The sequence below is a fragment of the Xenia sp. Carnegie-2017 genome, unplaced genomic scaffold, assembly GCF_021976095.1.
Source record: "Xenia sp. Carnegie-2017 unplaced genomic scaffold, XeniaSp_v1 HiC_scaffold_16, whole genome shotgun sequence".
Classification (NCBI taxonomy): Eukaryota; Metazoa; Cnidaria; class Anthozoa; order Malacalcyonacea; family Xeniidae; genus Xenia; species Xenia sp. Carnegie-2017.
This window is the reverse complement of record NW_025813469.1, coordinates 7,834,993-7,850,949: the sequence shown is the minus strand read 5'-3', so window position 1 is coordinate 7,850,949 and position 15,957 is coordinate 7,834,993. Positions and strand designations below refer to the sequence as shown.

General features: G+C 34.0%; 1 protein-coding gene across 1 annotated transcript; it reads right to left on the bottom strand.

Annotated features, from left to right (window-relative positions):
- Nucleotides 1-11,432: 11,432 nt before the first annotated feature.
- Nucleotides 11,433-12,510, bottom strand: LOC124435959 (probable methyltransferase PMT24). The gene is made up of 3 exons (XM_046985892.1): nucleotides 12,157-12,510; nucleotides 11,699-12,038; nucleotides 11,433-11,647 (listed from the first exon to the last, which is right to left on the bottom strand). Exons 1-3 carry the CDS (start codon nucleotides 12,508-12,510, stop codon nucleotides 11,433-11,435), a joined length of 909 nt encoding a protein of 302 aa, XP_046841848.1.
- Between the last annotated feature and the right edge of the window lie 3,447 nt (nucleotides 12,511-15,957).

The window sequence follows — 15,957 nt, the reverse complement described above, 5'->3', positions numbered from 1 at the left end:
CTTAGCAAAGTTGGAGTTGCAATTACTTAATCAACCATAGCGTAGCTGATATTGTCACATTGCAAGCTGAGCATTCGATTTGAGATATTGCAAAGCTAAACAAATACTTGAAAAGATGGCAATCCATAACACCAGTGCGTTAACACCACTTGGTGATATGTAAAAAGAGTTGTTGACTCGCAATCTTGAGCTTGTCAAGCCAAATTTAAATAAGGAATGTCGTTCCTTGTGTTCGTCTCAAATACCAGCGTAACGGAGCTCTTGTTTTACGAAGATTTACAGGCTCACATTCCTAGTATTAAAGTAATAAAGTTAGCAAGACAACTACGACCAGCTTAAAGGCTAATACTTACACCAATGTACATCGTCTCTATAAATGCAAGGGACATCACTCATAATGAAAATTATTTCCTCTCAACAAACACAACACAAACAGCAGCAGGCAGCATTTTTAAGGCAGGGTAGGGCAATAATTATTGCCCTACCAGATAAGCGAAAACCCAGCCTATATGACTGCAAAAGATGACAAAATTTTAAATTATTTCTCCGGTAAATTCTTTAATCTTCTATTCATTATTATTATAGTACTAAAGTAACTAAGTAAAGTCTTTTTCGAGCAGGTAGACTTTGTTTTATGATAAATGTGAGATTATAGCTTCAAATACTAAAGCTTTACAAATGGTCTCAGGTAAACAACTTGATTCTCACAGCCATTCTATCAGCTATATCTTGTACAAGACAAATCAGGTCTGGATTCCAGCAGGAATGTTGACAAGACAGATACCTTTAAGAAAGTCTTAAAAAGTCCTCAGCAAAATTGGTGCAGTAGTTCCGTGAAAGAAAGAAAAAGCGTATACATCTTGCCTAATTTCATGACTTCAAAAAATGGGCATGGGGTCCTTAAAACTGATTATTAATTTTAAAGGTTTAAACTAATTTATAAATATCATCATTACTAAATGGAATCCTTTGCTACTACTACAACATGATAAAATGCAATTGTTTTAAAGATGGAATTAATTTGAAGGAAGGCATGTTATTTTTTCCCACTTGTACCACAACATTGAAAATATTTAAAGTTTCCAGTCGTGAAAAATTATATCAACTTTCCTGTACCCCAATAGTTTGTAATAAAACAAAAAGAAAATTTAAAAATGATTAAAGCCATAAACTTCTATTCGCAACAGCAGGGTTATATTTATGTTAGTCATTTGGATGATTATCGAAAAGGCAACGATTAATTATAATGACCTTTCAAACAATGCTTTAGATATGACCATGCAGGCTACTGAAAAATTCCAGTGTTTGACAAACACCCACAGAATTCATTATTTATAAAGCGAAGTTTTTGTGGTTCTTGATTTATGGATTGTATCTGTCCAAATAATTTTAACCAAAGAAAAGATAAGCAATGCAGAAACATTATGCTGTATACAGTTTACATGTTTTTATACAGTTTACCACTAGTATCCATCAGGTTACATCTGTCTAAGGATTATGAATCGCTATTTTTCTTTATGTCTAGTTTGAGCCTTTTATTTTAGACATTTTTTGCGCATAAAACTTCAGCATTGAAAAAATATTAACAAAATTTTTATAGATGTATGAATTTGGAAAATATCATGTGAGAATTGCAATTTTGATCAGGTTTGCTGACTGGTTTATTCAAACGGTCAGTGGCGTAACAGGGGTGTGTGCGAGTGTCAAGTGACGGGGGCTTAAGCATTATAACCCAAATAAGAATTACTATATAAATTAAGTTAATAAATAATTACATATATGAGAAATCAATAGCAATGCTATTATGTTACATCTCAGCAATTTTAGTATATTGTTGATAAAACATGATATTTTTGTAAAGGAGTCTTTATAAGTGAACTCTCAACAAAATAGCATGTACTTGTGGTATATTTGTACACAAAAAATGTCACGTATTTTAAGTATCTTCCTAGTTGTTTCTATTTTAAATCAAATCTTATGAAATTTTTATACTTGTTACGAAGGATCCATGAAATCTTATTTGCTTTATAAAATCTCATTCATGCTTCCACAAGCTGTTCAAAATGCAGTTTCCGCTTCTCTTCCTCTTATTTTAATTTTCTACGATTTTTCGGTATTAGATAGTGCTGTGGATGCTAAAGTACCTATTCTAGCTTAAATATATGAGATTTTCTTCAAATTTACAGTCTACCACACATTTAAACCTTGGTTATGTAACAAAAAGATATCTTTAGCAACAATCTGATTCTCTAATAAAAAATATACCGTGAATTTAGGTGAAATTGCTTTATGTGAACTCAAGACGTAAGTAGAGGAAATAATAAACTAATACGTACAATTATCCAACCTATTTTCTGGTGGAAATACAGGGGGGCACCAATGGCTGACTGACAAAGAGCCCTCCGTGGTTGTGTTACGCCATTAACTCACTCTCCCAACAAAACAATACAATACTTTCTTCACAGATGCATAGACTGAAGGATGTTGTTACAATCATTGGTGATCAAAAATAGGCGGCAGGGGAGTGTCATTGGACAGTTCTACAATCTACTCATCATACCAATTCATTAAAAATGCTGAGCCTATTTTTTGCGCTTAAAAGACTCAAATCAGGATTGTCAAGAAAATGTGAGTGTGTGTATTAGAAAAGATGTAATGACTGAAGTCAGACATTCACAATATTTCATAAAATTTGGAATTGGTGCATACAGGATGATATGTTTGTAAATATATAGAGCAATAAATCACACATTGAGCAATGAGAGTGCAGCGGTAGATGAAGAGTCGAGCAAGCTTTTTAAAGAAACTGAATGAGTTATAGTTTATGAAAAAAATCTCATATGAGCAAGGCTAAATCTTTTAAATATAGAATCCATTTATTTATCTATTTGCTTCTCAATTTTATTAAAATGTTCAAAACCTTTCATTTCTTATCACCTGGATTAAAAGACTAATGCTGTTAACTTGCTTAAAATTTTTTGAAAACTGTAAGGATTATCATTTATAATTTGAATTATTATAAAGCTAGCGCTTTTTCCGGTTGTCGTATATAAATTAAAGTTGTCAAAGAGCCAAAGACACACAATAAATTTGATTCAACTTTGAGTGATCTGTTCTGTACTCTGCATAATAAAAAGAGACGTTACATGGTTTAAGAATTGGTAAAAGAACGTTCATGAAGAAAGATGTCACGAGAATTACCTACGAAAACTCAAACTCAGTTAGAGTATTAGAACAAGCTGAATTGCCTCAACGCTTTCAGGTAAATATTCCATTACCTCCCAAATTGGATGTACGTGGGAATTTGGCTTCGAGTTAGAGAAATTCAGAAGAATGTGGAACAACTACGAGATAACTTTGCGCTTGAGAAATGAGTCAAAAAAATAAGAACAGCTCAATTGTTGAAATTGTTGCTCAATTGCATTGGATCAGAAGCGGTTGAAACGTACGAAAGATTAGAGTAAGAAAATGAGCATGAAAAGTTTGACGTTGAAATACTACTTGAAAAACTTAATACTTTTTATGTAGGGGCGACGAATGTCATTTACGAGTCGTAAAATTTTAATAAACAAATAAAAACTAAGTAAATCTTTCGAAGCGTACGTCGCAGAATTATGAGCCTTGGCTAAATCGTGCAATTATGGGCAATTAACTAACAATTTCATATGGGACAGACTTGTCGTGGAAGTTCGAGAAAATAGTCTCCGAAAGAAATTACTTCAAACAAGGCACCTTACGTGTTGAGTAAGTGTATAAAGACATCTGAATGGCGAGTGAAACGACAACCCAGCATTTGAGAAGTATGTTGCGAAGTATGTTCCTAACAGAGGAAGCTCACGCAATTGCTGGCAAAAAGCAGGAACAATAATTGGGTAAGGCTCATATTCATATATGCAGGACATGCCGTATTAGTTTCTTTTGAAATCCAATGTTTTTTACGGATTATAAAATGAGTATATGAATATGCCCCCCCACCCCCAATTATCGTTCTGGCTACGTACCTGGCAATTCGTAAAGATGTTAAGGAAAATAAGGAGAGTCAAAAAGTAAAACAAAAGAATGAAGTATAATGCGTATAAACAACTGGAACACTGGAACAGAACAAGGGATGCGTGTTAAAATGTAAATTTTGTGGCAAGAGTCATCAACGAATAAAAGAAGAATGTCCAGCATTGGGAAAAAGTGTTTAAAATGCAAGAAACAAAAGCATTTTGCAGCCTAATGTCGAGAACAAGCAGGGCCAGAATCTAAGAGAATTTACGCATTTTAAGAACAGTTTGAGATCGAAGACGATCAAATGTTGGAAACAGATTACATTTTAACAATTAAAAAAGAATCAATTGCCAAAACTAAACTTTGAGTTAAACAGTGAGGCTACTGTGAATGTTTTGTCGCTGAAATGTTTAGAGAAATTTTTAACGACCCGAAGCTGCTGAACTTGGAGAAAGCACAAACGACGCGTTGGTGATGTTCAATAAGTCCAAGATAGGAGTTTGTGGAAATACAAAGACTAAGACTAATCCTAAAAATAAGATAAAACATGCAGTTGAGTTTTTTCTAGTGAATCAAGATTATAAGCCGTTCATGGGATTCAAAACAATCCAGAAGTACAAACTAATGACAGTAAACGCTAAGAATGTAATGACGATTCAAAGTCGGACCGAAGTCAAGCAGAAAACATCACGAAATCATCCCCACGTTTGTCAGAAACAAAGTCGATGTCATTGCGAAGATAAATCAAATTCTATTCAAAAGTCCAACGAATGCTCAAAGATAGTTTTCTTATAAAAATAAAATTAGCGCACAGTCTGAGCTCATCCGTACATAGAAAGATGTATTCAGTGGCGAGGGCCAAATTGAAAAGAAGTTACACCTTGAAACTGATTAAGAAGTTTTATTTTTCAAAATGCTAGTTTGGAAAATACCAATTGCTCTTAAAAAGTCAGTTAAAGATGAAACAGATATGTCAATTAAATTAGACGTTGTGGCAAGACTAGAGGTGCCGACACACTGCATTTCATGTATGATAGCTGTGCAAAAGAAAGATTGCAGTATTTGATTATGCATTGAGCCAAAAGCATTAAGTAAAGCATTGAAACGTTATGACTACCGTCATCCAGATATAGAGGATCTTCTACCTAACTTAGCAAAGGCTAATTCAGGTATTCTCGGTGGTGGATGCAAAGAATGGGTTTTGGCACATACAATTGGATAATGAAAGTACCTATCTAACCACATTTAAAACACCATGGGGCCGTTACAGATGGAAACGAATGACTTTTGGCAACTCTCCGGCTCCCGAAGAATTTCAACGCTATCTGGACGATACTCTGGAAGGATTGGAAGGAATTAGAGCTATTGTGACAATATACTGGTTTGTGGCGCAGGCAAATCCTATGAGCAAGCATTAGAAGATCATGATAGTAAGCCAGTTGGTCTGTTGGGAAAATGCAGAAGTACTGGAATAAAGCTAAACGCAAAGAAGTCGTTGTTTCGTCGTAATCGAGTACGTTTTATGGGTCATTTAATTACCTCAGATCGAAGGACTCAGTCATGGTACTAAAAAGCTTGAAGCAATCCAGGAGATGCCTATACCAACTGATAGACAAAGGTACGACGACTCCTAGGGATGATCAATATCTCCAAAGGTTCACACCTATCTTATCTTTAGTCACAGCACCTCTAAGAGAGCTCGTTAAAGAGCAGAACAGCATTTACTGGAGAAAAGACGTTGAAGGGAACTTTTTCATTGTGATCAAGGACATTTTGTCAACAACTCCTATTTTAAAATATTTTGATCCTGATCACGATCTTGGGTTACAGGGTGATGCCTCTGAGAAGTTTTTGGGAGCTTGTTTAATGCAAGATGGGCAACCTATCGCAGATGCATCGAGGTCATTAAGCCCAACTGAGCAACACTACGCTCATATTTAGAAGGAAACGTTGGCGATTGTATTTGGAGCATAAAAGTTTTAATAGTATATGTATTGGAGACGAGTAAAGGTTGAAACTGATCACAAGCCAATTGAGAGTATTATGAAGAAGAGTCTCCTAAATGCATCGAAGAGATTACAACGAATGCGACTACATGAAGAGATTACATGCTTAGATTAAAGAAATATCAACTAGAAGTTGCATACCGGAAGGGATCACAGATGTATTTAGCTGAAATCTTAAGTCGTGCATATGTAGAGGAAAATCGTAAAATGCAGAGTTTTGATTACGAAGTTTTGTCAATTGGAAACAGTATCAAAGAAGATATAGAGTCCATTGATATGGTCAACAACCTTGCAATCTCAGAAGAATCATTGACAATAGTTAAACAAGCTATAGTTGCAGATAATTATTTAGCGAAGCTTAAAACGATTGTCAGACTAGGATTGCCAGTGGTAAGAGATCAAGTACCACCAAGTATAGGAGAATACTTCAATTTTCGTGACGAATTGTCCATTCAAAATGGTCTGATATTCAAAGATGACAGATTGGTCATTTTATTTTGGGCAAGATCATATCTAATGGCAAGAATTCATGCAAGTCATATCGGTGTGCAGAGATGTTTAAGACGTGCCCGAAAAAGTGTGTGTTGGCCTGGTATGACGAAGGAGATCAAAAACTTTATTTTAAGATGTCCCAAGTGCTTGCTTTATTCTAAAGTGAGGATTGTGTTGCAAGTGACTTGTACTAGGTATTGTTTCATCCAAAGACTAACAGTGCAAGGAGTTTTTAACACTGAAGTTATTTAATTTTTAAATGAAATGTATAGACTGGTTTTATATATTCTATATTCTGTACATTCTACCGCATAATATACACACATTTTAAATTTAAACAGTTTGGTGATTGTTAAAGCTTTTTATACATAGTATTAATCATCAAGGGCGAAGATTGGTTTTTTGACGTGATATCAGTGTAAAATGAATATAGTAAAGTAAAAGTTTTGTTTTTTCAATAAATTTTTACAACTCAGAAATGCCATGATAGAATAAGTTTCTATACGTTATTCAATTATGAAAACCTTTTCTAATCACTAATGCCATAATTGCAGATGCTTTACCTTTTCATCTGGAAACTATGTCATTGACGTAGACTTCATGCTGGCTGAATATTCTAAAAATACTGCAAAAAAGGTGAACCAAAAGAAAGCGGTCCAAGTTACTCCATCTCTACAGCCGCAATCCTTAGCAAGTCGTCCTTACTGACTACCAGAGGCTAAACAGCTGGAGCTAATATGATAGACATTATGCGTCAGATTTTCTTCTCGTGAAGTGTTTGAAACTCCGAATTAGTTTAAATGCACTAATGCTCTTTCATAGGACTGAAATAGATGTTAACAAGCTGTTATTCTGACACTTCAAAGCATCTGAAAAAAGCAAATCAACCATTCCGTATCTTCTACTTGTCTGCAGTACATTATAAAACTTAAAGAGATTCAACGACAAATTCCCAATCGTATTTAATGAGAAATTCCCAATCCACACAAAGAGCGCAGGTGTCGGTGAAATTATTTTTGGCACCATGAAGTCCATATAGCACTAATACCAGTACTCCGTAGCTTCCGAAAATGCTAAAAAACTGTTAGTAAGAATGAGTATTTATTACGCCATTGCTTAAGCTATCGCAATTGTGCAATAGCTTATAATCAAAATGCAAAACAAAGCCAATAAGTCTCAAATTCTACATTTTAACCCACTTTACATCTTCCACTTCGTATATTTTCGAAATAAACATTCTACGCTTTACTGGCCAGAGTAATGGCGGACATTAAATTTCCGGTATGCGCAAAGAAAACTGCGCAACACGCTTACATCAAAGGTTACCAACGAGATTTGCTCTCCTATGTATTCTCTATTATATGCTCTAGTTGAAATTTTTAGATTTTTACACTGACCAACCATTGATGTTCCTGAAACTGAGCCATGGAAAGCAGGGGCAAATCTAGAACGTTGTAGGGGGGTAAATATTCATATATTTAGCTCTGCCCTGCTAAATTATTTTCGCTAACAAAACAAATCAGTCAAGCAGTTATGAATATATGAATATACACCCCCTCCCCCAACTTAACGTTCTAGTTTCGCTCATGGTAGAGAAAAGCTTTTTCTAACAGAAAAACTGAAAGACTATATATGTGCAATAACTTTAAGAAAAATCAACTGATGGGAAGAGTTTGTGAGAATGTCCGTCATGTTGGAAGGCCTAAAATCAATTTCTTATTTATTAAAGTATGTGATCTTTGGCTGCACAAATTAAACTAGCTAATCAAAGTGTAAATTATAATTCAAACCAAAATTGCAAACCATCTTGCTACGCGCGCAAATTTAAAAAACTTTAAAAGATGTTTTGGCAATATTTTTTGTACATATAGCTTGGGTACTGTTTGGAAAACAGACGAGAATTCGTAATTAACATTGTGGCAATAGCTACAGCATATTTCAAAATAGTTTTTAGCAATTGTTTTCATTTTAGTTCTTCTCGTGCAGCTAGTGTTGATTATTGTTTCTATGAAGGTGTGATGAATTGTTGTATGTAGCTAGTATGAAAAAATATCTCGTTTTTTTAAAAAATTGCTTTGCCAATGTATTTTGTAAATACAATAGCAAGAGTTCCGTGCATTTCCGACCCATTTAGACAAAATCAAAGCTCCACACTTATATGATTTGGTTAAAATGTAAAAATTATTAATTTACTTCTTTACATTAACTGGCAAATATCATAAACTAGCTTTACGATTTTGCTCTAATTTTAGTTCTCCCCAGTTTGTATTGATCTTTGTTTAGACAATGAAAAAATAATTTGCTGTATGTAGTGTTCAGAAAATTCATCGCTCCTTTGCAAAAATGCTTTGAGAATGAATTGCATATGTATATGTCCCCAAAATATAACTGTACTTCCCTTTATATTACTATTAATGCCATTTTTATTGTTGTTATGAATTTTAAATCATGGTATTTATAAAAATGCTCAACAAATTTAAATAAACAATTTTAAGTTTTGTATCGCGAATGCTCCCCACGCTATAAAGTAAGAAAAAGGCCTTAGCCCTTATACTTTCTTTAGATTGCGGCGTCAACGATAACAGCGTTAGATTCAAAGTGAAAATTTAGTAAAAAAAAGGCAGAAACTTTGTTTTGAAACAGACAGACGCTTATGCAACTCAGCGACATTTTCATAACTGAAACAACACTCTGCAAAAGAGCACGAAGTTATGCCATGTATAAATATATGCCAGTTTTATATAAAACTGCTGCAATTTGTTATAACAGTCAAGCAACAACTCTGTGCATATGCAGTAAACGTAGTTAGTGTTCCTGCGCTTGCTGTCCAGCAGGACTAAAACTGTGTAAACAAATTTCATCGAAGACAATAACCTAAACTACACTAGAAACGAAAATAAAGACCTTACCGTTGTTCAACATCTTCTACTGTTTTAGTATCCCTGATGCTGCAAGATCTTTTCGTGTCTCCAACTAAACCAGCAACAAACTGTATCACCAAATGCCATTTAGGATCAGCTTTATTATCATCCAAAAACTGTGCAATTTTGCCCCATTCATCTACAATACATCGCGAAGCCAAAAATTCTTGAATGGTCAAATGTAGGAAACAGTACTGTAAGCGTGATGCATCTGGTATTCGGTGAAATATACCACAATTTTCTGCCTCATAAAAAGCACTATTACTTCTTTTTTCAAATATCAAACTTCCTTCGGTAATTCCACGAACTGCAATGTCTTTTATTTTGTCAAAAACTTTTTTAAGGTCTGGCGGCAAAGGAATTCTGAGATAATCATTTGTTCGTGGTAATTTACCTGATTTGCAAAGTGGATGGTGCTTCCATAGCAAGACTTTGATTGCTCTGTTAAACAACTCAGTGAGGGTCTTTGGAATATCTTCAGCCTTACATGTCAAGCTCTCTTTTAGGGTCAGACAAACAATGTAACTATTCACAGGAATATAACACAAACTTTTAAGTTCAAGGGAAGTATCAATGTGCTCATAAATGTTTTTGGCTGTATTCTTGTCTTTACCACAAAACTTGTCGACGTATTCTTTAATCTGATCTTCGAAAAAGCCCAAGATTTCCACGGTCCTGTCAAACTTTAAATCCCCATATGCATGTTTAGCTGTGGGTCGTGATGTTACTAGAACAATGGCATCAGACAGCGTTCTACCTTCTACTAACTTTTCAATTAGTTCAAATACAGACTTCTTTGTGACTGAACGATTTAAAAATAGTTCATCAAGTCCGTCGATGATAATGACAGTTTGTTTTGGATATGTGATTATGAATTTGTAAACTTGAGAATAATGTTTATCTTTTAGTCCATCACACCGATATAACATTTTTTTGAGAGTATTGTTGTAAGTTTCAAGGTTACGACATTTCACTAAAATAACAAGTTTACCTTGCCAAAATTCGTCTTGATTATTTATCCATTCGTATATAAGTTTTTTAGTCAGCATAGTTTTACCAATACCCGGCCTTCCAATGACTAAAATAGATCTTGGATACGACGTGCTCTGTTCACCTAGGATTGGCTTAAAAATCTCGGTTACTCTTGTCAGTTTTTTTGCATCATTTCTCATTTCAAGGTAAGAATGAAAGATTTCATGCCGATTAAAGGTTTCTGGGTAAGCATTCTTTAATTGTCTCTCTGCTTGTAGTATGACGTTGACATAAATATTATCAAAATTTCGCCACTCTTTGATCTCATCACCAAAGTTGTCGTGCATTAGAAACACACTTTTGGAATAAAGATTGTTTTTATTTTCCTCCAACCATTTTGCACTTTTGCTCTTATTTTCTTCAAAAAATTTTTTAGGTTTTTGAAGCAGTACAAAATTCAAGTAAACTGTACAAAATTTATCCTCTTTTTTAAAATACTTATCATTCCAAGTCTTATACGTCAAGTAACACAGCTCTAAAATTGTTAGTGTTATTACAATGAAGTCGACATATAAAATAGCTTTAATTAAGGTTTCACTTTTATCGCCGTTAGGATTTTCACAATCAATGTTAGAAATGGTGTGATTTAACAAGGAAATTTCTTTCATAGTTGGACGTCTTTTACAGGTGTATTCGATTGGAAACTTGGCAGAGAAAAGTAATCCAACAAAGACAGACAATATGATGATGCGAACCACCAAATAAGCGATGTAAATGTATTAGTTATGATTTATGTTAAGATTTCATGCCGATTAAAGGTTTCTGGGTAAGCATTCTTTAATTGTCTCTCTGCTTGTAGTATGACGTTGACATAAATATTAGCAAGATTTCGCCACTCTGTCATCTCACCACCGAAGTTGTCGTATATTTGAAACACACTGTTAGAGTAAATGTCGTTTTTATTTTCTTCCAACGATTTTGTACTTTTGTCTTTATTTTCTTCCAACGATTTTGTACGTTCGCCTTTATTTTCTTCCAACGATTTTGTCTATTCGTCCTTATTTTCTTCCAGCGATTTTGTACATTCGCCTTTAGTTTTATCCAACGATTTTGTACGCTCGCCTTTATTTTCTTCCAACGATTTTGTACATTCGTCCTTATTTTCTTCCAGCGATTTTGTACGTTCGCCTTTATTTCCTTCCAACGATTTTGTGCATTCGCCTTTATTTTCATCCAAAGATTTTGTACATTCGCCTTTATTCCCTTCGAAAGGTTTTGATCATTCGCCTTTATTTTCTTCCAACGATTTTGTACATTCGCTTTTCTTTTCTTCCAACGATTTTGCACATTCGCCTTTAGTTTCTTGCAACGATTTTGCACATTTGCCTTTATTTTCTTCCAAAGATTTTGTACATTTAGCTCTATTATCTTTTAACGATTTTGTGCATTTGCCTTTATTTTCTTCAAACGATTTTGCACATTCGCTTTTAGTTCCTTCCAACGATTTTGCACATTCGCCTTTAGTTTCTTCCAACGATTTTGCACATTCGCCTTTATTTTCTTGGAAAGATTTTGTACATTCGGCTTTATTTTCTTCTAACGATTTTGTACATTCGCCTTTATTTTCTTCCAACGATTTTGTACATTCGCTTTTCTTCCAACGATTTTGCACATTCCTTTAGTTTCTTGCAACTTGATTTTGTTGCCTTTATTTTCTTCCAAAGATTTTGTACATTTAGCTCTATTATCTTTTAACGATTTTGTGCATTTGCCTTTATTTTCTTCAAACGATTTTGCACATTCGCTTTAGTTCCTTCCAACGATTTTGCACATTCGCCTTTAGTTTCTTCAACGATTTTGCACATTCCTTTATTTTCTTGGAAAGATTTTGTACATTCGGCTTTATTTTCTTCTAACGATTTTGTACATTCGCCTTTATTTTCTTCAAACGATTTTGTACATTTAGCTCTATTATCTTTTAACGATTTTGTGCATTTGCCTTTATTTTCTTCAAACGATTTTGCACATTCGCTTTTAGTTCCTTCCAACGATTTTGCACATTCGCCTTTAGTTTCTTCCAATGATTTTGCACATTCGCCTTTATTTTCTTGGAAGATTTTGTACATTCGGCTTTATTTTCTTCCAATGATTTTGCACATTCGCCTTTATTTTCTTCCAACGACTTTGCACATTTGCCTTTATTTTCTTCCAATGATTGTGTACATTCGCTTTTATTTCCTTCCAACGATTGTGTACATTCGCCTTTATTTTCTTCCAAGAATTTTGCATATTTGTATTTATTTTCTAAGTAAACTGTACAAAATTTATCCTCTTTTATAAAAGATTTATCATTCCAAGCCTTATACGTCAAGTAACACACCTCTAAAACTGTTAGTGTTATTAAAATTAAATTGACAGATGAAACAACTATAATTAAGGTTTCATTTTTATCACCGTTGGGATTTTCACAATCAATGGTAGAAATAGTGTGATTTAACAAGGAAATTTCTTTCATAGTTGGACGTCTTTCACAGGTGTATTCGACGGGAAACTTAGCAGAGAAAAATAATCCAACAAAGACAGACAATATAATGAAGCGAACCACCAAATAAACGATGTAAATGTAAAATGAAGAAAAATTAAATGCAACGTTATTAGATAGATAAGTTCCTTCGCTATCTTCCCCAAATAGAGGTTCACTTTGTTCGTCACTGTTTTTTATTGGACTGTCATCATCATTATGTTCAACTCTACGCTTTACACAATATCCATATACTATAGTCCAAATTAAGACAATGCCAAAATTAAAAACTACCATAAGAAAAGCAGCATACTTAAAAGTCAAACGATCTTTGTATTGTCTGAAACATTTTGATTCAATGTTCTTTAAAAGAGAACTTTCTTTCGTCTTTGATATAATCTCATTATGACAATCAAATGAAGTATCACCATATAAATTTATTGCAATGCCAGAAACGATAAAGCCAATGAAAAAAAAGACAATGAGTATTATTCTTCCAAACCAGTTAAAACTGTTCCATGGTATGTATTCAAGACACTTTTCCATTAGTATGCTTAAAAAAAGTATTAAATCGTCACATTACTTTGAATTCAAAACAAGACGCCAGCATTGGCGTTCAGTATCGTAGCTAGCTTGCAGATTTACTAGTGTATTCTAGAAAGGGGAGTCCAAGATGGGGAAAAGGTTCTGACTGTTATAGTAAAGGGCATCGTTTGTGATGCTCCTGTAATAGCATTTGTTAAAGGTACAAAACTTTGTACTGGTTATTTTGGTTGTGACAAGTGTACACAAAAAGGGAATTGTCAAGTGACTTACTCTCAAAATAATAATATAGAATTGCACATTAATATTTCTTTTAAAAAGCAGATACAAGAAGAAAATCATCGCTTTGTTAGCCCTTTCTGTCACTTGCCTGTTGATATGGCAAAACAATTGCCATTTGACTACATGCATCAACTGTATCTGGGTGTTATGCGTAAAATGATTATGGTTTCGATGAGGGAAAATCACGCTGTTAAAATGCCTGTTGCCCATGTAGAGGCTGTTCGTAAAAAATTGGTGGAGCTTAAACCATTTATCCCCTCTACATTTGTGCGAAAACCTAGGAGTTTAATGGAGGTCGACAGATGGAAAGCTAGAAAATTCACACAGTTTCTTTTGTATACAGGGAAAATTGCTTTGAAGGGTATTCTAAGGCCTGATTAATATGAAAATATCTTAGTCTTAAGTGTTGCAAGTTCCATTCTGGTTAGTCCTTTATTTGCTCAGCTCCATTAAAATTACGCTAAGCAATTAATGCATTACTTCATGTAGCAAAGTATGTTCTTGTATGGTGATAAATTTGTAGTGTATAACGTACACAGTATGATTCATTTGGCTGATGAGGTGGAACAGTTTGGGTGTTTGGATGCATGTAGTTCATTTCCATTTAAGAATTATATCCAAAAATTAAAAAAATGTTTCGTTCTGGAAAAAGCCCCATTGCACAAATTGCTTAACGCTTAAGTGAGTGCTCTGGCACTCTTCAGCACATTTAAACGAGCTTTGATCATAAGAAAAGATATTTATCATAACCAGTAAGCATGACACATGAACCAATTTTAACATTCATGTACCTATATAATTAAAGGCATGTTGACTTTATTCTGTTTATATTGGCAAATACAATGCTACTGGTAATTTCTGCATAGAAAACTTTGCATAAACTTACAGAAGATAATAGTCTAGTGAAATGTCTAATAAACATTTATGGCATTAAGCTGTCCTTAACTGCAAATTTTCACTCTGAAAATTTTTGCTTAATCTTTGGCAGAAAAAAATTTTGAGATTTTTCTCAAAAAGTGAATTTGCTGGCACTGATGTGGAGATGGGTAAAGGGTTACAATAAACTTGCATGGTTTGAAGTCTGAGCTTTTCTATATCTATGAACTGTCACTTGTAGTACCAAATTTCTAACTTAACCCATTACATAGATTTTTGAATGGGGGCCTCTAGGGGGTCTATGCCTGACAACTTGGTAGTTATTTTAAAGACTATATTTGTTTTTGAATAGCATTATTCTAAAATAAATTTTTAGTTCCTAGACATGCTAATGAGCCATATATTTGGCATGATAATGAGCCTAAATATTTGGCAAAATATTCAAGTACTGTTCACTTCATTTATTTTTTTTTGAAAAAACGTAAGCAAAATGTGTTGATTTTAAGCAAAAATGATGCCCACAAAATACATTTTGTATTGCTCTAAAACGCTGAAATTGGCATTTTCAAGGCTCTGAAATTCAAAATTTCTCAAGGGAGAATGCCTCAGAACCCCCCAGGTGCGGAGCGCCTTCGACGTTTTATGACTGATGTTTGAAAAATCCTAGGTCCACCCCTGGCTGCAAAGACGACCAGAACGACGAAGCCAACACAACAATGGTTTTTTGTACGTCGTTTAATTTGTAACGGTAATGAAAAGAAGAATTCATCTGCTCGTGAGAGAGCTTTGTATTTACAACATATAATATGCTTTTATGAGTATCGTTTGTTTTGTATTTTGTCCAAGAAATTGCTTTCTCAAACTTGGTTTTCTGTAAAGTATATTTGTAAGATGATATGGAAATTCGATCATTTCTCAAGCAAAAAACATCTTAACGTCCACCATTTTAAAAACTGAGTACGGCAGACAAACGTGTATGAAAAAAATCAAAAACCACGAAAAAAAACTGATTGGATAGCGACTTATTTTGGCTGCAAAAATTTAAAAATCATAAGAACTCAAATTTTCTTCGAGGTGTGATGACGTCTTTGCCGTTTACGTTGCGGTTAGCAGTTCAGGTTTTAAAGTACCGCAAGCATTTTAGTGTATTTCTATTACAGCAAAGTGACTTTTGTGACGCAATGTAGTTATTTTAAGTGAGTATAAATCATGAATATGCCTCTTAAGCTATCAAGAGAGTTTTTATAAAACAGGAATAACAGCTCCTGACAATGCAAATTTTAAGATACAAATGCAAAAGTACTTATTAAATTCGGTTTTTTCGAAGCAACAAACCTCAATGGCAAATGGA

What these genes read in the sequence shown, in the direction of transcription:
- LOC124435959 (XM_046985892.1), bottom strand. Translation starts at nt 12,510, where the DNA reads ATGTACAAAATCTTCCAAGAAAATAAAGGCGAATGTGCAAAATCATTG. An exon ending in ATCGTTTGAAGAAAATAAAG is followed by an intron (nt 12,039 to 12,156) that starts GCAAATGCACAA and finishes AATCGTTGGAAG; the next exon opens with AAAAGCGAATGTACAAAATC. An exon ending in GGAAGAAAAGAAAAGCGAAT is followed by an intron (nt 11,648 to 11,698) that starts GTACAAAATCGT and finishes AACCTTTCGAAG; the next exon opens with GGAATAAAGGCGAATGTACA.